Genomic DNA, 21,702 nt, shown 5'->3' on the forward strand with positions numbered 1-21,702 from the left:
GAGAATATGGTGGGGGTACAGGCCTGCTGGGTGCAGAGGCAGGTGTATTGCTAATAGGTGACAGGGTGGCCTCAGATTGATGGTAACACTCTAGCCCATTCGTCTAAGAGGAAGCAAGCCACACAAATGTGTGTGTGTGTGTGTGTGTGTGAGAGAGAGAGAGAGAGAGAGAGAGAGAGAGAGAGAGAGAGAGGCAGAGGCATTTTTAGCAGAAGAAACAGCACAAGCTTGACAGACAGGGCACTGGCACAAAAGTTGTTGACTGTGAGTGAGCGTGGTGAGGAATGAAGCTGGTGAATATGATGTGGCCGGATGGGCAGGACTTTGTGTGCTGTTGGCAGGGTTGCAAGTGACAAAAAACTAACCAATATTTGAACTGATGGAGAGACAAGGTCAGGTTTTTGGTCAGACACAGTCTTGGTAGCAGAATGAGAAAGACATTGGAGGGGAGCCCTGGAAGCAACAACCAGGGTGGAGCTGTCAGGGTTTGGGAATGAACATCTTACACAGGCTCATGTGCTGTGTGCCTGGCTCTCAGTTGGAGGGACTATTTTTGGAGGTTGGGCCTAGTTGGAGGAGGTGGGATATGATATGGGGTGTGTCCTTGAGGGCTGTAGGTTGTTGTTCTAGGCTCCTCTTTCCCATTCTCTTTATATCTTCTGCCAAGACCTAAAGAAAAGCCTGTGCTACACACTCTGCCCTCTATGGCCACGCAGCCATGATTGAACCTTTAAAACCATGGACAGAAGTCCTTCCTCTTCTTCAAGCCATATGTCAGGGACCTGAGATGAATATAGGATTGTTTACCCTGTTTGCCACTCTATCCCTGGCACTACAAATGCTTACTGCACAGAAAGCCCTACTGTCCATCTTGCTGCTAATGACTGAATGCAGATAAACAAATGCAAGGCCTTTACTCTTGATAGAGCTTATTTATCAGAGAAGAAAAACATGGGGAAAATGACTACTGTTTGGCCAACACTGTGATAATAGAAAGGTGCTGAGGGACCAGACAGGGGAGCCTTATGCCAGGCAGCTCTCTGGTCCATGGTAATGCTAGACCTAAGCCTTGGGGGTAGAGCCGGAGTGAGCAGCCTAAAGAGGAAAGATGATAGCAAAGCAAAAATCTCAGTGGCAATGCAAGGCTGAACAAAGCTAGGGAGGAGGTTGTTTTCTGAGACTCCTTTGCAGTCTGATGAAGTGTTTGGGTCTCTTCATTTAATAGTGTTTCTTTAAAAATTTGTAATGCGGGCTGGAGAGGTGGCTCAGCGGTTAAGGGCATGGACTGCTCTTCCAGAGGTCCTGAGTTCGATTCCCAGCAACCACATGGTGGCTCACAACCATCTGTAATGGGATCTGATAACTTCTTGTGGTGAGTCTGAAGACAGCTACAGTGTACTTATATCTAAAATAAATCTTAAAAAAAAAAAAGTTAAAAATTGTAATGCAAAACACATCGGATTATAATAAAATCCAATTAGCTATCAAAACTTAGAAGAACTTTGTGATATGTTGTATTGTTAAGTCTATAAGTCCTAAGAGCTGGTAAGAATAAAGTGGTATTCTGAGATATGAGGTGACACAAGATGCTTGTGATTCCTGTGGCTGTCAGCAGTGGAGGCATCACTGTTAATACAATTCTTTTTGTATGTAGCAGTATCACCCGCTCTTGAGTTTTCCTTATGCATCTCCCGGGGACTTGCAGACCCAGTGCTAAGAACACCCGGTCCTGGGTGCACACTGAGGACCTGAGTAGCTGGAACAGAGGAGGAAGAGAGTTGTGGGAAGTTTAAGAATAGAACCATTTGAGCTGGAGAGATGGCTTAGCCGGTAAGAGCATTGTTCTTCCAAAGGTTCTGAGTTTAAATCCCAGCAACCATCCGTAACAAGACCTGACCCTCTTCTGGAGCATCTAAAGACAGGTACAGTGTACCTACATATAATAAATAAATAAATCTTTAAAAAAAAAAAGAATGTTGTCAGCTGAGCAATCCTAGCCCTGGACATTGGATAAGGAAGAGGAAGCACCTAGGGTGACCCCTGGATTTCTGGACAGGAGTCTATGATCTGCAGTGTTAATACAAGTAACAAAGATGGCTTTAACGTTAGAAAGGTTTACATGTTAGTTCAGCCTTTAGGCTTGGCAAATATGACTATCAACTAAGAAAACTAACCTACAACTAAACTTGTAGGTTTTGGCATAACCTGAAAGTTCTGTGAAGACAGAGAGCAACCCGAGGAACTGGACACCTGCTTTTGGGTAAGTATGGGGAGCATACCTTTCAAGCTCAGATGCATGGCTCTCTCTACCAGGATGCTGACTGCAAAAGTCCCATCCAACTCAGGAGGGCCCTCCTGGGCGGGGCACACTTGGGCTGCAGCACTGTTGCCGTGGACCTGGGTGGAGGTGGGAGACGTCTGGAGCACATGGGGTGGAGAGAGCTGGAGCGCTTCGCTCTTTCTGGGGTGCTGCTCAGACTCACTGTGGCTGCTGCAGTCCATGGAGTCCAGCTCCCGAACAGGCTCAGTGTGTGGGGAGAGCGGGGAGAGAAGCACATGAATGCGCAGAGCAGCTCCAGAGAGGTCGGAAGCATTTCTTCCAAACAGGGGATACACCCCTGCAAGAGAATGGAAGTAAGAAAACCTGCGTGAGAAAGAATGCCTCCTACAGGCTGCTTATGGGCCTCTTCCCTGTGATACACCACAGGTCTCAACACAATTTGCTGCATGAATCTGAAGTTGTTGGTATCTAGAAATATTTTGTCCTTGTCCCTGCTATGTCTACTAACATTCACTAGTACTAAGTGGTCACATTCCTGATTGTCCTTGTCCCTACTCTATCCACTAACATTAAGCGGTCACATCTCTGATTTGAAGCCAGAACCCCATGCTCTGCTGGCAGGCAGCACTGCTATGGGAGAGAATTCACACATGGAGGAACTAGGTAAAGACAAGAGGGGCCCTCTTCTGCAGAACATGCACACATGCTCCCACTTAGATTTCTCCCCACTGGGAAGCTATCCAGGGCTCATTTCGGCCTCTTTTACCATCTGCACATAACCTGCATCATCCCAAGCATCCACTAGGAGGGAGGCAGGAGGGGGTGGCAGGAGCAAGGAGAGTAAGGGACACTAACAGCTGAGTTCTTTCTGTGCCAGAATTTCGGATGGGTCAAGAAACCTGTCAAGAATATTCTCCCAAAAAAAAAAAAAAGAATATTCTCCCAATACTCAGTGGATTTGAACTTCACTGGCTTGCTGGATCTTAAAATGAGATTTTATTTAGAGCCCTAATAATTCCTTCTCAATCTCAAAGACTGCTTTGCTAGATTCATTCCTATCAGGAGAAAAAGATGTTACCTGCCATAGATGGCAATAAGACTGATTTTTTTTGGGGGGGGTCTTTTTATAGCCTCTTTTCTTCTTGATACAAAGATTATCATGGCTCTCAAAAGCACAAAGTAAGAGTCACTATAGAGGGAGGACACCCATATGCAACCCAGTGGGTCCTTCTTATCCTTAGGAAGTTTAAACAGTAGATGGAAATAGGTTGGCTGGCTTAGTGGATGTGGACTGACATTTAACAAACACATCAAATGTATAAGGCTTTTGTACAAGAGAATACAAACCTTAAACTAGTAGGATATGATTGACAAAGACAATCTGAAAAGTTCAATAGCCTCTTTGGAAACACTTACTAAAAAGGGAGAATGTGTGATGGAATTCTGACCCTTGACCTATACTCTGTGTCCCAGATCTGTTTTTTTCAGCAGTGAAGTTAAAAGCCTATCTTTAAGAAAAGTTAGTTCAAGTGAGCCTGGATTGCTTCAAAGACTTTTTCTCTAGTTTCGACAAAGTGACCTGAGCTGGCCTAGCTAAAAAGGCAATGTAGCATTTGATGAGGTACTTCATAGGGTTAGACTTATATCTATAGGCCCCCCAAAGAACCCAACAGTTTGGGAAATCACCCAGACTCACGCATTTCTCCTTTTTTAGAGAGCCATCTGTCCAATACAAGGTTTAGAGCTATATGCCTAAAATCCCAGCACTTGGGAAGCTCAAGTAGGAAGATTATGAGTTCAAGGCCAGTTAAAGGTACATCACTACTTCTATGCCAATCTGGCTTATAGCCTGAGACCTTGTTTCAAAGACACTAAGCAAAAAGGCAAGCAAGCAAACAAACAAAAAAGCCAAAACCAAAACCACATATCCACAAGAAAAACCAAAAACCAAAACAACAAACAAAACAAAACAGAAGTAAAAGAGGGCCCTGACCTCATTCCTTTAACTGCATAGAGTAGGGAAATACCTTACAGGCGTGCTAAACTGAGCAAGTACCACGCTTGTACAGACTCTAGTCATGGCTGGTGTGCACTAGTTGGCAGTGCTTGCCAGGCTTATGAGAAGCCCATTCGATCTCCAACACCACATAAACAAGATGTGGTGGTCCACACCTGTCATCCAGGTATTCTACGGGAGAGGCAGGAGGATCTGAAGTTCAAGGTCATCCTTGGCTACAGTGAATTTGAGGTGACCTTGGGCTATGTGATACATGAGCCAACAAAAACACTTGGTTGGCGCCCTTCAATTCATTACAGTCACTAGACTCACTTTCTAGAGGGCAAAGCTCTAACTTCTCATTCCAGAACCTATTACACGAATGAACCTTCCACAGTTCTTGGAAGAAAGACCAAACACTTTTGCTTTGATGGAACTAGTACTCTGGGCCACTTTATTGTAGTGCTTTGTAAACCTGTGCACCCTGACCAGATCATGTTGCTTACAGCATCTGCAATACACCTAACTACTTCAAGCCTCTGTGTTCGCACACTTGTTCTTCCTGTCTTTAGAACATGTAGCCGGGTGTGGTGGCGCATGCCTTTAATCCCAGCACTGTGGAGGCAGAGGCAGGTGGATGAGGCCAGCCTTAGTCTACAAAGTGAGTTCCAGGACAGCCAGGGCTACACAGAGAGACCCTGACTCAAACAAAAGCAAAAAACTTTTCTTTTCTCCTTTCCCTTGTTTCCCCCTAAATCCTTTGAAACTATCACTTCAGATGAGATTGTCCTTTAGTCAAACCTCAAGGGCCATGATGAATGAATGGCACAGTCCAGTGCCCCACTGAGAACACCCTCTGCTTTAGTTCTTATGCTTCACATTCACTGTTCACAGCTGTATTCCATTAGATTAGAATATAGACACAGTCAGGCTAGGAATGAATTCTTTCTCATATCTGAATTCCCAGGGTCAAGTGCATGCCTTAAACACCAAATGAGTGTAACAGGAGTAAGCCGTGCACTCTGTCTGTAAAACATCACTTTTCCTTTCTGCCTTTGAACCAGTTTAGTAGCATGCAGATTTTCTTTATTTCAGCACTGGGCCAGGGTAGTGGGGAATCTGAGACGTAGAGAGGCTGTTCTCTCTGAAGACTGATTCTTCCCTTTCCCCACAGGGATCCCAGGATGGTGTCCTGTTATTTTATCAGCTCTAAGAGGTGCTCACCAGGAAAGATGAATGTCCTGAGAAACACCAGGAAAGAGACTATCCGTGGAAGGCGTTCTTTCCAACGCACCCTCAGTGATCACACAGGCTCTGCCACACTGTTAGAGTTAGTCAAGGATTCACCCAACCTCACTCTGTACACGTTAACGAAGTGCTATAACACCTTAGGAACCATGCTACATGTACAAACCCGATGGATTTATGTACAGAGAAGGTGCTCAAACAGAGCTAACCCTGAGTCTTCACTCACCACTGATAGTTAGTGTCCTGGGCGATTTTTCCCCAAGTCTGGACAGGTCTACATAGGCTGAACCAATCCAGCTGTCAGTCTGGTGTGGCCTCTCTAAATTGTCATTGCCATAGGCTCGCCACACTTGGATCTCTAATTTCTCTTCCCTGAAGTACCAAAGCAGGGACTGGCTCCTAGTGACTTCTGCTCTTTTGGATGCCTTGAAAGTAATCAGGACCTGGTTTTTGTTTGTAGACTCCTTAGGTTTCCTGAGAGGAGTCCAAAAGGCTTCTTGATTGTACAGCTTGTAGCGAAGGTAGCAATATGTATTCTTATGAATGTTCGTATGACCAGCAAGCAGCACACAGTGGATAGGAAGCCAGAGCCTTGGGGTAGAGATGGTGACAGTGGCTGGCACCTCTTCTTCTGTCTTGACAAGATCCTTTGGGATACTCTCAAAGCTCCAGCCCAGCAGCTCGGCGGCTTCCAGTACCCGCTCTCTATCTCCCGGATGTGCGAAGGAAACAGAAAGCTCCAGGCCTCCCACAATCTTCTGCATCAAGTCCAGGTCCTGAGGCAGGCCTTTGTCTTCTGGTAAAATGACAGGATACCATCCTTTGATCCCTTATGGGGAAAAGGAAAGAGCTTCAATCACTGTCTCCAAAGAGAAAACACACCACACCGCCTCTTTACATCTGACTTCCCACTACCCTGGCCCAGTGCTGAATAGAAAACACCCATGCCAGGCAGTGGTGGCTCACACCGTTAATCCCAGCACTTGGGAGGCAGAGGCAGGCAGATTTCTGAGTTCGAAGCCAGCCTGGTCTACAGAGTGAGTTCCAGGATAGCCAGGGCTACACAGAGAAACCCTGCCTCAAAAAAAAAAACAAAAACAACAAACAAAACAGAAAAACAAAAAAACAAAAAAAAAAAAAAAAAAGAAAGAAAGGAAGAAAACATACCCACACTGGGTTGGGAGCCTGCTTTTCTCTGATCACTGAGACCCAGTGAGATCAAGGAAAGATAAAGCTAGAAATTGGAAGATTTGAGCTTTTTCCTTGGTTTAGACTCCAAACTAGTGGTTTGTTCTGGATAATTCATTAATCGCCCATAGTGATCTTATTTACTAAGTTGGTCTATTGCTAAATGAAACAATGGTTGAGGAAGTGCTTTGAAGGGAAGTGCTATAGAATCTGAAACACTGCCCTGGTATTGTGAGTGCAAAGGAAAGGGAATGGAGCAAGAAGCTGTATCCTGGGCCCAGTGCCAGGCCGGGCCTGTTTGTTCAGGCCTCTATGTTATCTTTATTCTACTGTAGTGGAGAACAGAGAGGCAAAGGAATGGGTAAATAATGACTACACTGCAAATTGTGAAAACGCAAACGCAATAGCAATGTGGTTCTGGCCAATTAGCTTCTTTGAGATCATCTCGTCTAACGGAAACAGTGCTTCTTTGTCCTGCTGGAAGTTTACTGTAAGGTCAAACAAAGCCCGAGGAAAGATGTTACGTCATGCCATAGATGCAGAGGTACTGCTACTGTCTTCTCAACATGGCACCAGTTTTCCTAAAGTAGGGTGAGTATGACCTCTGACATTGGGACAGTTTTTACCATGCCTGTGAGAACTGTGAGGTACCTTGGTGAGTTCACAGCATGTGTTAGGGGACAGAATTCCTTGTGTATTTATTTTGCAATGGGAGCTAGACAGAATTACCTCATCATGACAACATCCTTACCAGATCTTTTGACCAGCAGATCTTTCGTTGGAACCTTTACTATTCCAAGCAGATAATCTTTGCACGACTGGATACTGGTTATATCACTGACTGTTAAGTGAAGCAAAAATGAGGAGTTACTGGTGGGCACTGAGGCTTGTTTACAGTAGACTCCTAGAACATTTCAGTTCTACACATACATCAGGGCTGAGCCAATGCATTAGGGATTCTCCTGCTCCCATGCTAGTCAGAGTCTGAGGGTCTTTCAGGCTGTTAATCACACCTTCCTTTTGCAGGCACACAGGAAAGTGCACAAACCTCCCGAGCACAGAACCACTCTCACTCACACTCACGCACTAACATCTGAACACTCTTTCATGAACATGTCACGTCTTACTTTTGCTCTGCCCTTTGGAAGTTGTAAAGATTATAACTCCTACTTCTCGAGTTTTCAGGTATTGCCTAGGAAGGAACATGCCATCCGAAAGAGAGCCTTATGTGGCTCTGAAGGCATCTGGTGCTTACCTGATTTGGTATTTTCATGATAGATAGCAAAAATAATTTCTGCAAACTCCAACAGCTCTGCCAGGAAGCAGGCTTCTCCACTACAGTGCTGAGTCACCAGGTTACACGTGAACTCAATGTGGTGGGAGAACTCAGGGCAGAAGGAGCAGGCCACAGGGCGGGTTTGGCGCTGCTCCCCCTTGGGCAGAAATGAGAGATGAGCGGTGACAGAAGCATTGACTCCAACGGTGGCGCTAAACTGTAAAGCGGGGTCCTGCTCAGCCAACGCCCTGTAGGGGACAAAAGGAGATGAGAATAAGTTACCCCGACACATTAGAAATCTGCTTGTGTGCCCAGGAATCATCTCTGCTATTCTGACACAATCCTGGGCATGCTTACCAACAGCTCTCTAGCTAGGCTTTTGGCAGTGCCATAATGTGCTCTCTTAGCAACCTAGATATGACTGCACATTTGCATGGAGGTTCAGGGGGTAAAAAGCTGGAAGAAAATATTAAAACTTGTTATTATATGTACTAAAGTTTATCTGTAGGATACTTTTCATAATGTATTTAGCATATTAATATAGAAGTACATGAAGATAATTTATACATAAAAAAGCACACCCCAACTTGAAACTATGCTAACTTTTAAGTTAAAATGCTCAGTTAAAACTGGGATACCACTGCTACTAACAATGGGAAACTCAAAAGTTTTAATGTAGGGAGTAACCTGATTAAAAACTACCCTGAGATACTGGATATAAGGTTACCCTGTCATAATAATAAAGTGAGACAAAAACTAGATTTCTTTACTATCTTACTTTAGAACATACCAAAGCAAGATCACTCTGTAAGCCTAACACTCTTGCATAGCCTGGGTGACCCTTGTAGCTTAACAGGTTCAACTTTGACTCTCGTCTCCTCGCCTGACCTTCTTCTCGATAGAATTTAATAAGAAAGACAATGCAGCAAAGTGGTGTTCCTTTGAGCCCTTTCCCAGAGGAGCAACTCCCAGTTAGATGCTCCAAGTCCTCTGCGGCCTTCTCTGCTTCCCCCTGGTGTTTACTTCCTGTCACTGCAATTAGCAGTAAACCCAACTTAGTCAATGAAATTGATACCTGTGATCTTAGTGCAGCGCCTTTAGTGTCATTTGTTATTGGCAGATGATTATGACCAATTTTATTAGCTCTGGTATTTGGGGTCAGAGAAGGCTCATCAAGCTCTTGTAGAGAATCCTGGTTCTGTTCCTGGAACCCACACTGAGTGGTCCACAACTGCCTATAACTAACTTTAGCTCAGACACCTTCTTCTAGACTCCAAGGGTATTTGAATGAACATGGTACACACACACACATCAAATAAAATAAAATTTATAAATATTGCTTGAAAGAAGTTATTTTTATTACATTTTCATTATCTATTTTTGTGTGTCACTCACTGAGGTCAGAGGACAACTTCTAGCGGTTGTTTTCTCCTATATGGTGCATTCCAGGGATTAAATTCAGATCATCAGGCCTGGTAACAAATACCTTAACCCACTGAGCCATTTTACTGCCCTGAAAGCGTTTTGACAAACACTAAGATGTTGCTGGGATCTTAGCAAAATCTACTTGGAGAGTTTAATAAGGAGTGGTTTACTTTGAGCCTTCATCAGCTGCTTCAGCATCAGGCCTCACACGGCAGTCACCCAGCTACACATTTAGAGACTAGGAAAGTTCCAGGTGAACAATCTGACTCAGTCACAAAAAGAGAGGAAGTTAGGGGAAGTTGTTTTCTTCTTGAACTCATATTAGAAGTGAGCTAGGGGCTGGTGAGATGGCTCAGTGGGTAAGAGCACCCGACTGCTCTTCCGAAGGTCCAGAGTTCAAATCCCAGCAACCACATGGTGGCTCACAACCATCCGTAACGAGATCTGGCGCCCTCTTCTGGAGTGTCTGAAGACAGCTACAATGTATTTACATATAATAAATAAATAAATCTTTAAAAAAAAAAGTGAGCTAGTTTGAAGCAAGAGCCTGGTGTACTTCTATTAGTGCCTCTTGTTGCCAGAGCTCAAGCATGTGATATGTGGGGTGCAGAGAGGATTTCACAAAGTTTCTAACTAGAGGAACTGACAGTCCAATGTGGGAAAACACATGCCCAATAGAAACAGAGCAGCATGCGTTACAACCTGGGTGCTAACAGGAAAGGGGGGCTGCAGAGATGCAACAGGCAAGAGGAAGAATATTAAGGCCAAGAGAAATAACAGCAAAGAGCTGAAGGGAACAGCCACACTGTTCCCCTACAGAGAGGGACTGGGCAGAATAAACAGGAGACAAGGGACCTGAGTGGGGAAATGTGCTTAATGTGTTCAGAAGCAACAAGAGGGCCAGTGACTGGAGTGGAGAAACAGAGGTTACAATGATGATAGAGGACCCTTACAACACTACAAGGACTGTGGCTTTCTTCCTTTCTCTTTTTTCCTTCCTTCCTTCGTTCCCTCCTTTCTTTTCTTCTTTCTTCCTTCCTTTCTTCCTTCCTTCCTTCCTTTCTTTCTTTCTTTCTTTCTTTCTTTCTTTCTTTCTTTCTTTCTTTCTTTCTTTCTTTCTTGATTTATTTATTTTATGTATGTGAGTACACTGTTATTCTCTTGACCCACAAGAAGAGGGCATCAGATCCCATTACAGATGGTTGTGAGCCACCATGTTGTTGCTAGGAATTGAAGTCAGAACCTCTGGAAGAGCTGTCAGTGCTCTTAACCACTGAGCCATCTCTCCAGGCCAAAGTTAGCCCTGTGGCTTTCTTTTAGGAGACACGTGGTAAAAATTGGAGCTAGTTTTAATAAGTTATTGGCCATTATGTTGAGAACACATGGAATGAGTACAAGATGGGGAAAAGAGGATGTGATCTAGAGACGGACATGCAGCCAGTGCACAGCATGGTTTGAGGGTACAGTGCATAGCCATGGTAGTAGGGGACTAAGAAGAGAGAACACAAAGTTGTTGCAAAGTCAAGAGACGAATTTGCAATAACAGTATAAGAGACTACAAGTGATTTCCTGAAATTCTGAAATGCTTTCTTTAACAGAAAGTCATGGTTAGTGAAATGGAAATTTTTCACAAGACAGTCACCCACATGAGAGCATCACACTATATAGACTGCACCTCAGGAAGGTCTCAGTCAGTCACCCACATGAGATCATCATGCTGTATAGACTGCACCTCAGGAAGGTCTCAGTCAGTCACCCACATGAGAGCATCATGCTGTATAGACTGCACCTCAGGAAGGTCTCAGTCAGTCACACACATGAGAGCATCATGCTGTGTAGACTGCACCACAGGAAGGTTTAAGAAGCACTTTTCTAAGGTGGACTTACTTGGCTGCTGCCTGAAGACCACAGGCTCTGATAATCTGGACTGAGATGGAGACAGCTCGGGCAGCAAGAATTCCCTCTGCTGTTCTTGGGCTACGCCGGTACCTCAAACCCACATCCAGGAAACCTGATGAATGAAAACAGGAAGAGAAAGACTACTAGGTTCGCTGGAAGGATCTCTGTTCCTCTAAACCATCAGCTCCTAGCCAGGGAGACAGGAGGATGACTGCAATCACAGCTGCTTATAATACCATTTAAAATGCCAAATTCTTCTTGTTAAGCTCTTTCAAGTTCTATTTTATCTTTCAAGATCTATCTATCTATCTATCTATCTATCTATCTATCTATCTATCTATCTATCTGGGGTGGGGAGAGGTTAAGTGTGAAAGTCAGAGACAATTTGTGGGAGTTGGTTACTTCTACCAAGTAGGTCCTGGGGACTGACTGACAACATGCCAGCTAGAAAAATTAGGTGGATAACTTGCAGTCTGCCTAAGATGATCAGACTTGGCAGCAGATGCTGAGCCATCTTGTTAGCCTTCTCTTGAGGCTGGAGCGGTGGCTCAGCATTTGTTGCTTGCAGAGGACCCACATTCAGTTCTTAGACTCGTGTGGAGGCTCACAACTGCCTGTACTTCTAGTTTGAAAGCATCTGACTCCCTCCTCTGACCTTGGAGGGTTCTGCATGCATATGGCACACCTATGGATGGCATAAATACACATAAAATAAAATCTTAACTCCCACACACGTTCCCTGGCAGGTGTTCCCTCCCCACGAGTGAATACACACATCAAAAACGTTTTTTAACCTTCTCCTTACAGTCAATCCACAGTCCGAGCTCATCACATCCCACCAGTCCCACTTCTGCTCATGTTGGCTTAGAATAACTTTCTCGTGTACCTAGAAAGTCTTCAGCATTTATGCTAAGAGGGATTTTTACATGTTTAACAGTTCAAGGTAAAATGAGACAAGCAACATTTATTCAGAGTCCATGGAACTGGGAGTTTTCTAAAATTATGTGCAAAGCTGCAATATATATTCTATACCCATTTTTCTAAGAGTGGGTGAGATGCAAAACAGTAAATACCCCCAAAGTGAAGACTCATTAATTTAGAAAAAGAAATTTACATACAGTGCCTTTGAAAAGGAAAGACATATAAAGTCTTCACTTACCTGACGACTGGTTCTTCAGTTCTCTGCTGTGCTCAAGTCTGGAGGTTAGTGGGAGATTAAAGCTCTGCATTCCCACATCTTCACGGTACTGCATGGTTACCATGGCACAGATCCTTGATAATGGCAAGGTTCCTTTGGCAACCATCTGGTCCCTTATGTTAGGATAATAGTATCTGAAAACCACAAAAGCACAACATGCCAGCTAGAATGATCAGGTGGATAAGTTGCAGTCTGCCCCAGTGATCAGGTTTCAGTAGTGAGTTACCTTCTGAGGCCAGCTGTTTGGGACTAGTGGTATACGATGGTGGCTGTGCTGGCTGGATACACTACCCATCACATGGAAGCAACCTTATAAATCCACACCCTTGGTTCAGGGTGACAAAGCTCTGCTTCCTATAGGTTTCTGCATGAGACTCTGCATGTGCCTTGGGCCTTCTTCAGGGCAGGGGGGTCGCTCCCTGGTCCCTGGGGCTCATCTTTGTTTCTAGGTCTGTGATGTTCTAATTTCAGTAGGACAAGACTCTGTGGGTACCCACTCTATTTCCTTTCCATGTCACACTAACTCCTAGGCGGCTGTAAAAAAATCTATTTTGTGTCTGGTTTCCACCTGATTGTAGAGAATATTTGTGTCATGTGACAGTGCTGTTTATGATCCCATTCTCCTTCCTTTACATTCATTTGTATTCTCTTAGTCATTTTGTAGATTACCTGGCGGTGTAAACAGATGCTGGGGCAGGGCTAAACATTTACAATCAGACTACCATCCTTCTGGAAACCCCCCAGTGCCTGTAACATTGTTTTGTGAGGACAGTTTTTTTCTGATGGTGGGAAAAGCAGCTTAGAGATGGGGAGAGCAGCTGGAAGGCTGTCCCAGTAGTTAGGCCTCATATGATAAAGACCCAAGTAAACACAGTGGTGAACGAATACCAAGGATGGGAAACACTATCTGTAAACCGAAGTGGGAGGTAAAGCAAGGAGGCTTTGCTCCTACTATAGGGTACAAGTAGAGGCACGATTGCTCAGAAGAGCCTAACATATTGTCAGTTCCAGCCACAAGCTACTGTCAGATGTAAACAATGGAAAGCAAGAGCGTTCTGCTGGGCTTCTTACAATAGTTCCACCTGGCCAAGGACAGGGCCTTAGGACTGGGCACTTCCTTCCTATGTATGGAGATTGGGTTGTCCATACTGTACCTGCACCAGACTTCAAACTGGACTCCTCCTCCAGGCACCAGCCCCTGGGAGGAGAAGGCACTCAGCAGGAGCCTTTGCACTGGAACGTCAGTCGGCAACAGGAGAGAGTGATGGTGTTCACTATTAAAGACGGGATCTGGGACACACAGTGTGGTTGAAGTTCTAAAGGGCTTCAGCGTAATTCCTTCAGGAAAGAGAAGCAGTTGAGAATATTGAACATGTCAATGGGTGCTTTATGTGCAGCACACTGACTTACATATGTATCATTCAACTCTATCCTCATGCTATTTCTGAGAACACAGATGAGGATATGGACACCTTGAAGGCATTAGACAGTAGGTCCCAGTTCTGCTAGAAATGCATCTTCCCACTAACATTTCCTGTGGCTATGGTGCAGTAAGTACCATGATAATACTCAACAGAAACCTTTTCTGGTGAGCAGAATACGAGTGCTCAAATATTCCATGTCCCGTCAAGCACTCATAGTCTCTTAAACAACTATGCCTGTGTCTGTGGGGAGGAGCGCTCCTGAAGGTTTCCATTTGCATTCTTTAAAGACTGATGATGCTCACTGTCTGGCTATGATCTGTGCGCCAAGCTTCACGAGCCTCAGACTCAGTCCCTAGTGTGGCTATGTTGTGAGGTGGTGGCAACATAGGAAATAAGATCTGGAAGGAAGTGGCAAGCCCACTGACCCTGCTTCTCTCTGAAGGGACTACTGCTAGTCTTTTGGACTAAATTAGGTCTTTCAAGAATAAGCTGGTACAAAGTGATATCACCCTATGGACTTGGCCTTTCTGGCACATGGCCTTCTGATCTGGCTTATCAATCACTGTGATACAATGGAGGGGCTCCTCAGTGAAGGCCAAAGTGATGGGGGATACTGAGCTAGACTGACCTCTCTTATTTTCTGAAAGTTTCAGTTTCAGACATTTTGTTCTATCACCAAAACAGACTAATATAGTATTTTTCTAAGTACTTATTTGTATATCTCTAGATAAATTTCAAGTCAGCTCTTTAGCCCATGAGTTAATTAATTAATTAATTCATTCATTCAGTGTGGTACTTGGGGTTAAATCTGGGGCCTTGTACATGCCAGCTCGGTATTCAGCTGCTGAGCAGTACTGCCAGACTATTTATGTGGAGACAGCCTCAGAGCTGAGGCTCCTCACACCTGCCACGTGGCCAAGGATGACTTTGATCTTCTGGTCCTCCTTCCTCCTCCTCCCAAGGCTGGGAGTACTTGTGAGCATCATTGTGTCTGACTTCCGTGGTGCTGAGGATCACACCCAGGGCTCTGTGCATACTAGGCAAGCAAGCGCTCTACCACTTGGGCTACATTGCTAGCCCCATTTTGTTAAACGTCATTTTTAAAAGTTTCTAATATATCCTGTACATAAGTCTCTTTTTTGAACTCTAGAATAATATATTGGTAGCATCTGGTAGACAGACACACAGAATGATGAACACTCCTTCCTAACAGAGGAGCTCAAACAAAGCAAAATCCCACCTTGGGTTAGTTCTTGAGAGGGCGGGGAAGTACAGTGAGAGAAACTTGGGCTCTGGGTCTAGGTCTTTTTTTTTTTTTAACTCTTTCATTTTCTTGAGATGAGTGTCTTATAAGGTGTCCCAGGCTGGCCTTGAGCTCTCACCTCCTGACTCAGCCTTCCAAGTGCTGGGATTACAGTTGTTAATGAGGTGACTCCAGGCAAGTCCCTTAATGGCTTCTTTCTCTCTGTGCACGCGTGCGCGTGCACGCACACACATACACACACACACACATACACACGCGTGCGCTCACACGAGTAAGCGTGTAAAGAAGGACATATAAGTAACTGTAACTGGCAGATTTAGGCAGAGAACTGATCCACGCTTGTTACTTGCTTCTCCAGCGGAAGTGCTGAAGCAACGGTAAGAGTGCACCGGGAAGACTCTGCTTGAGAAACCTTGTCCAAACCTTCCAAAACCAGAGGTTGGGGAAACCTTGGCATGTTCTCTAACTCAACACAAGCAGCAAAGTACACAAAGAAAAGGTGTATGAATGTGTTATTCCATGCTATTAATGCAACTGAATACATACTATGAATACTATGACAATGTCAAAAAGGTAACTAGTTAAAAAGCATTAGGCCATCTCTTATGTCATTATCTAGGTGAGATTGGGAACAACTAACAAGACAAAATCCACTCAGGAAAAACAAAATTTCTAAGTATGTGCAAAACAAGGACCAAGCATGAATGACAAGACGCGGTCTCCCAGCCTACCATTTTCAAGGAAGTCGGGTCCTTGGAGCACACTGGGTTGGGAGTCTTGAAATGGAAAGTAGTACTGGACGTAGCAATCTGCTTCTCCCCAGACTGTTGCCTGAAGGGGCGTCAGCCCTTTAACCATCACCACACAGAACTCAAAGTGGTGCTCCATCAACCGGGTTCCTTGTTTTTCTGGCTATGAAATAAAACAGATCCTGGTCAGCTTTGAAGATAAACATGTTTAGAACACCCTTGCAAAGAAACCTAACAGAAGAAATCTACATGTAACTCTCACAGCTGCTCAGTGTGTCTAGAACAAGCAGGATTCTCCCTAGACCATAGATGACTGAGACAATGTTAGGAAGTCCATAAATATGATTCTGTGCATGAATGGAACAAAGAAGACCTTAGTCTCAGAAATTTAACATCTGTCATTCCTAAGAGCTCTTAGAACACTGAGTAGGACACATGACTTCCTTTATAGGAGAAAGGACACATATTTGAAGCAAGCAGGTGTTAACTATTACTTATAAACAAGCTGGGGACAAAGCTGATACTTGGAGAGGTACTGAGCACATGGGTGCTAAGGGTACTACTTCATAACCACTGCTGTGTGCTTACTGTTTACCATGCGCAGGTACTAAATCTGCACTTCCCTTGTACTAGCTGGTTAACACGAACGACTAATAACTGCAGCCCAGGCTCACAAGCTGCCTGGCCATGCAGCCCATGTTCTTTATAGCACTAACTTACACAGCCTTGGCAGACACCAGCAACCAGTTCTTCAAAGGAAGAATTCAGGGTTCAAGTAAGAGTGAGAATGTAGGTTTTAAATAATATCCTAACTACAAATCAAATAAATCTAGAGGAAACTACATTAATTATTTTGTTTTGAAACCTAAAAACATATGTAAATAATACTGGTTTAAAAATCCTCTTTGGGAAATAGAAAGTTTACAATTTCAATTTGATCCCCACAGGGGGAAAAATGGCAGAGCTATCATGATAGATAGCTCCTTAATTTGGCCATATGGCATTAGAGCAAACTTAACAGTTTGGTTCTACTGATGGAGATCTCAGTGAAGGATGGGGTGAGAGGGAAACAGTTAAATATGTAGATGTCCAACCATGTGGGCAAATTTCCCAAAGGTTTCCTCCATGAATGTATCCTAAGAATCATGTCCTCACTTTCAGTATGGAATTAATAGATTTATGAGTCTATATTGTAAGCTTAGAGCCATATATCACCTAAAAAGACTCAAGGATATTATAGGTGCTTCCTTACCTATGCTTTTTATTTAATTTCCAATTAGCAGAAACCCCAACTTATGACCTCAGACAATTAATATAATCACTTTAATTTTGTTTTATCGCCTATAAAAAAAAAAAGACAAAACCAACTTTATGCAGCTATTATGAAACTAAACATGGAAACGTGGGCCAATATGCCTTCTCAATTGTACAGCAATGTATAAAATAAGTTACTTCCTGGTTACCAGTGAAAAGCAAGGCACTTCAACTGTTACTTTACCACACGGACTTTACCAACAAGTATGGTGAGACTGACAGCCTCACATTCGGGTGCTGTCTCTCAGAAGACAATTTACTACACCGAAGGAGGAGTACTTGGTTGTCCCAACAGGTTGGTTTGTTTTCTTTCTTTCTTTCTTTCTTTCTTTCTTTCTTTCTTTCTTTCTTTCTCCTTTTTTTCTTTCTTTGTGGTATTGAGCTCAAATCCAGTCTTTTCCATATTAGTTAAAGATTTGTTTATATGTGTGTGTATGTGTATCTACATGTACATGTGTGCAGGGTGCTGGACGCCCTGGAAGTGGAGTTATGTGTGTGTATGTGTATCTACATGTACATGTGTGCAGGGTGCTGGACGCCCTGGAAGTGGAGTTATGTGTGTATATGTGTATCTACATGTACATGTGTGCAGGGTGCTGGACGCCCTGGAAGTGGAGTTATGTGTGTGTATGTGTATCTACATGTACATGTGTGCAGGGTGCTGGACGCCCTGGAAGTGGAGGTATGGGAGTTATGAGCTGGTGTATGTGCTGGGAACTGAATCTGAGACTTCTGCAAGAGCAGCAAGTGCTTTTAACCACAGGACCAGGCTGGGCTTGTGGGGCTGCGGAGATAGCTTAGTGAGGTGGCCTGTGGTAGGAATCCAAGTATTAGAGGCAGAGGCAGGTGGACCCCTGGATTCACTGGCGAGTCAGCCTAGCCTAATTGTTGAGTCCCAGGGCCCACTGAGAAAGCCTGTCTTAAAAACAAAACTAAACAAAGCAAATCAACAAAAGGTAAAAAGGGCTCGGATGATGGCTCATTAGTTATGAACACTGGATGCTCTTCTAGAGGGCTAGGGTGATTCCTGGCATCCACCCAGTAGCTTACAATGTCTGTAACTCCAGTTCAAGGGATCTCATGCCTTCTTCTGGGATAAAGTACATATATGGTACCCAGATGTACATGCAAGCAAAACACCCAAACATAGAAGATGAAAAAATTATTACGCTGGGCAGTGGTGGCACATGCCTTTAATCCCAGCATGTTGGGAGGCAGAGGCAGGCAGATTTCTGAGTTAGAGGCCAGCCTGGTCTACAGAGTGAGTTCCAGGACAGCCAGGGCTACACAGAGAAACCCTGTCTCAGAAAACAAAACAAAACAAAACAAAATTATTACAAAATCAAAGTAGAGAACAATAGAGAACCAGCCAGTGCTGACCTCTGGCCTCTACCTGGACATGTAGCATACACATACAGCACACACACATGCATAAAAGGTGAGGGAGGGCTCCTGAAGAATGAGACCCAAGCACTTATACAAATAATCTGTACATGCATACACGCACTTTGCCCCACCCAGAATAAAGCAAGTACTGGGGTACAAGTTATATCGTTTACTGGAGCCTTGTTTCATTAGGCAATGGTTTCACTAAAGTGTCTAAGAGAAAATGAGAGAGCTCCTATGAACTACAGTGTTAGATCCTTACCATAGCAACAGATGCTACAGGTGGCTGGTCCAGGAAATGGGCTGGCCTAGGACTGAAGGGAGGGAGTGTTCCTTCCTCATTCTTTAATCTTTGCAGCATCATTATCTGAGCTGAAGAACCCATGGCTAAAAACACTCGAAGACTCCCATTTTGGTGGCCTGAGAACACATCAATCACAGGCATGTAGCTGTCGACAGCAACAACTGGGTACCTGGCATCAAGCAGCAGTCGAGAAATCTTGGGGTCTCTAGGGAGTAAGATATTGTGAATAAGCAAATAACAATCACCAGTAATATCAGAGTTGCTTACTTGGCTCATCTCAGCTTGTTAGAAATGGATTGATAACCAGAAAAAATAAATTAATGAATGGACTTAAAAAATATGATTCTGTCAGTAACCAAACTAAAATTACAAGGCAGGTAAATTCAATCCACAGTAATTGCAGGGCTGCTAATGAGTCCAACTTATCCCTGTATCACTGTGGCACTAAGTCCAAGTCCAGCGTCTGCAATGCAACAGGACTTCAGAGGGGCTTGTTAAATCGCCCTAAGAAGGGAGTTGTTAGCACTAAACCAAGAAAACCCATTAAATACCACCAAGGCACTTGGCACATAGCACATGCTCAGTAATTGGTAGCTACTACTGTTTGTACTTGATCAACAAAGAATGGAATCTAATAGGATAAGAAGAGAAGGAAGGATAACAGGTCAGATGAGTTTCAAAACTAAAAAGTGGTGGTGTGTATGTGTGTCTGTGTGTGTGTGTCCATGTGCACTAGTGGTGGTGGCGCACTGAGAGGCAAGAACAGAGACTGGCATCCATGGTTCCAGCGGTACTCCTCAGCCTGGTTATGTTCAATATAACCATCTTAACTACTTACTTAGTCCATGCATTTCTCACTAGATCCTCATGTCTGCTGCACAAGTGAGACAGGAGACCCAGCTTCACCCTCATATTAGAGATGAGGAAAAAGAAGCCAGAGACCTGAATTCTCAAAGTTCCAGGGCAACTCTCCTCATTTGTAAAATAAGGACCATGATAACACTCGTGAGTTAACAGTGAAACTCTAGTGAGATAATGCACATAAAAGTGCTGTTGTAAAACATACAACAATTACAACACAGCCATGCCTAGTGCCAAAGCAATTAGAAATCTCAGGAGATGACAGGAGAGCAGGAAGAGGCTGAAACTGAGAAAGGCTCTTTGCGGGATTCTACTCATGCTGGCATATCTAAACCATGCATCTTCAGTCCTTATAAAGTTAAAGATGCAAAATGAAGAATACTCCAAAAGGTCGTATTTACTTGAATGACATGTAAAACTGATGGAGTGGCAGTTTCACTAGCCCGAGCAGCTTGTCCTGTCCTGGGCTCCGCACCTTGTTCCAAGTTTCAATTATCATCACATTGTTCTTAAGTCTCTCCAGGCATTTGGAAGTCAGAGAGACAGGGATCACCTGGGGAGAACAATCAGGAAAAAAAACATTTCCACAGCTGAAACAATTTATACCTTTATTCAACAAGTGTTTCCTGAAAGCCTACTATGTGCCCACACAGTACTATGTTGACGATATTAAAATAAAACCTAGTCTGTATCCTCATAGAAGCACATCTGCTATAAGAGACTAACACACAAAAGACAGATACAAGCCAGCACGGGTTCTCTCTAATGACAGGGCTCATGTAGGGACACAGCAAAGGTTGTCAGGCAAGTCAAATATGGCGCCAATCAAACTTACCCAACCTTCTATGGCAAAGTGATCCATTTTCAAATCTGCTGAAAGATGTGTGTACTTTACATTTTTAAACTTTTGTTATTTTCAATTAAGTGTATGTGTGTATTGTCTGTGTGTGGGTGTGTATACATGTGTGCAGGTACTAAAGAGGGCAGAGGCCTGGGAGTTATAGGCCATTGTGAGCTACCGCATGTGGGTGTTAGGAACAAAACTCAGATCTTCCACAAGAGTACTGCAATGTCCTAACAAGAGCCCTCTCTGCAGCGTGGGGAAAGGGTTGTTTACAACAAAGATATCTACTGTCTGGAAAAAGAGTGAACCCTTTATAGAAGGTTGTCAACCCAGTGCCTGGACAGCATTTAATAAAACAAACTGATGCAAAACCCTCTCTGTTTAGCAATGTTACAGCAAATAGCAAAGGCAGCTGCTCATCTGGATTCTCTACATACAGCTCTTTTAGAATAAACGAGCTGGTAGAGGAACCAGGGATCTACAGCCAAGAGCTGCTCTATCAATGGATAATTGTGCCAAGAGGCCACCAGTTTGAAGGACCCCAAGTGGTTAGACATTTTTGAACTCTTTCATTTGCACATCCTTATTGAATACCTGGTGCATGTTAGGCAATGCTAAAGTGCTTTAGAGATGCCCAGGTGCAGACATTCAACCAACAATCAGAGCTGACCCGAGGGAAATGTCTAAGTGAAGTACTGATTGGAAGTTACTGACACAGAGTGAGGCTGAAGCAGCGGAAACACGTGTCCACAGAGAACAGGGAGAAAAGAAGGATAGGATACAGCAAGAGCAGCAAGTGAGGGCTAACAGTTAAAGCTAGAGGATCGAGAATGTGCCTGGGCCTTTATCCTTTTCTTAACGGAGGGGTGCCTGCCAAACACACCCAACTCCTTTTTTTAAAAAAATATCTTTTTAAATTTAATTTATTTTTTTACACTCCATATTCCATTCCCTGAGCACCCTCCATTCACCCTCCGACTGCTCCACATCCCACGCCTCCTGCCCACCCCACCTGTCTCCATGGGGATGTCCTCACAGCCCCACC

The 21,702-nt window shown here is 44.0% G+C and overlaps 1 protein-coding gene across 3 annotated transcripts in view; it reads right to left on the minus strand.

Annotated features, from left to right (window-relative positions):
* C2cd3 (C2 domain containing 3 centriole elongation regulator) overlaps nucleotides 1-21,702 on the minus strand; it is a 105,725-nt gene that overhangs the window by 32,607 nt on the left and 51,416 nt on the right. For all 3 annotated transcript variants that reach the window (XM_021165953.3, XM_021165954.3, XM_029479229.2), the window contains exons 15-24: nucleotides 20,215-20,366; nucleotides 18,911-19,157; nucleotides 15,931-16,111; nucleotides 13,666-13,849; nucleotides 12,473-12,645; nucleotides 11,302-11,425; nucleotides 7,969-8,237; nucleotides 7,465-7,554; nucleotides 5,752-6,354; nucleotides 2,280-2,618 (exon numbers count right to left, since the gene is read on the minus strand). In XM_021165953.3, the coding sequence (XP_021021612.1) occupies nucleotides 2,280-2,618; nucleotides 5,752-6,354; nucleotides 7,465-7,554; nucleotides 7,969-8,237; nucleotides 11,302-11,425; nucleotides 12,473-12,645; nucleotides 13,666-13,849; nucleotides 15,931-16,111; nucleotides 18,911-19,157; nucleotides 20,215-20,366 (2,362 nt within the window). The remainder of the gene's footprint in view (nucleotides 1-2,279; nucleotides 2,619-5,751; nucleotides 6,355-7,464; nucleotides 7,555-7,968; nucleotides 8,238-11,301; nucleotides 11,426-12,472; nucleotides 12,646-13,665; nucleotides 13,850-15,930; nucleotides 16,112-18,910; nucleotides 19,158-20,214; nucleotides 20,367-21,702) is intronic.

Source organism: Mus caroli, unplaced genomic scaffold, assembly GCF_978045245.1.
Source record: "Mus caroli unplaced genomic scaffold, Mus_caroli_1 scaffold_8, whole genome shotgun sequence".
NCBI lineage: Eukaryota > Metazoa > Chordata > Mammalia > Rodentia > Muridae > Mus > Mus caroli.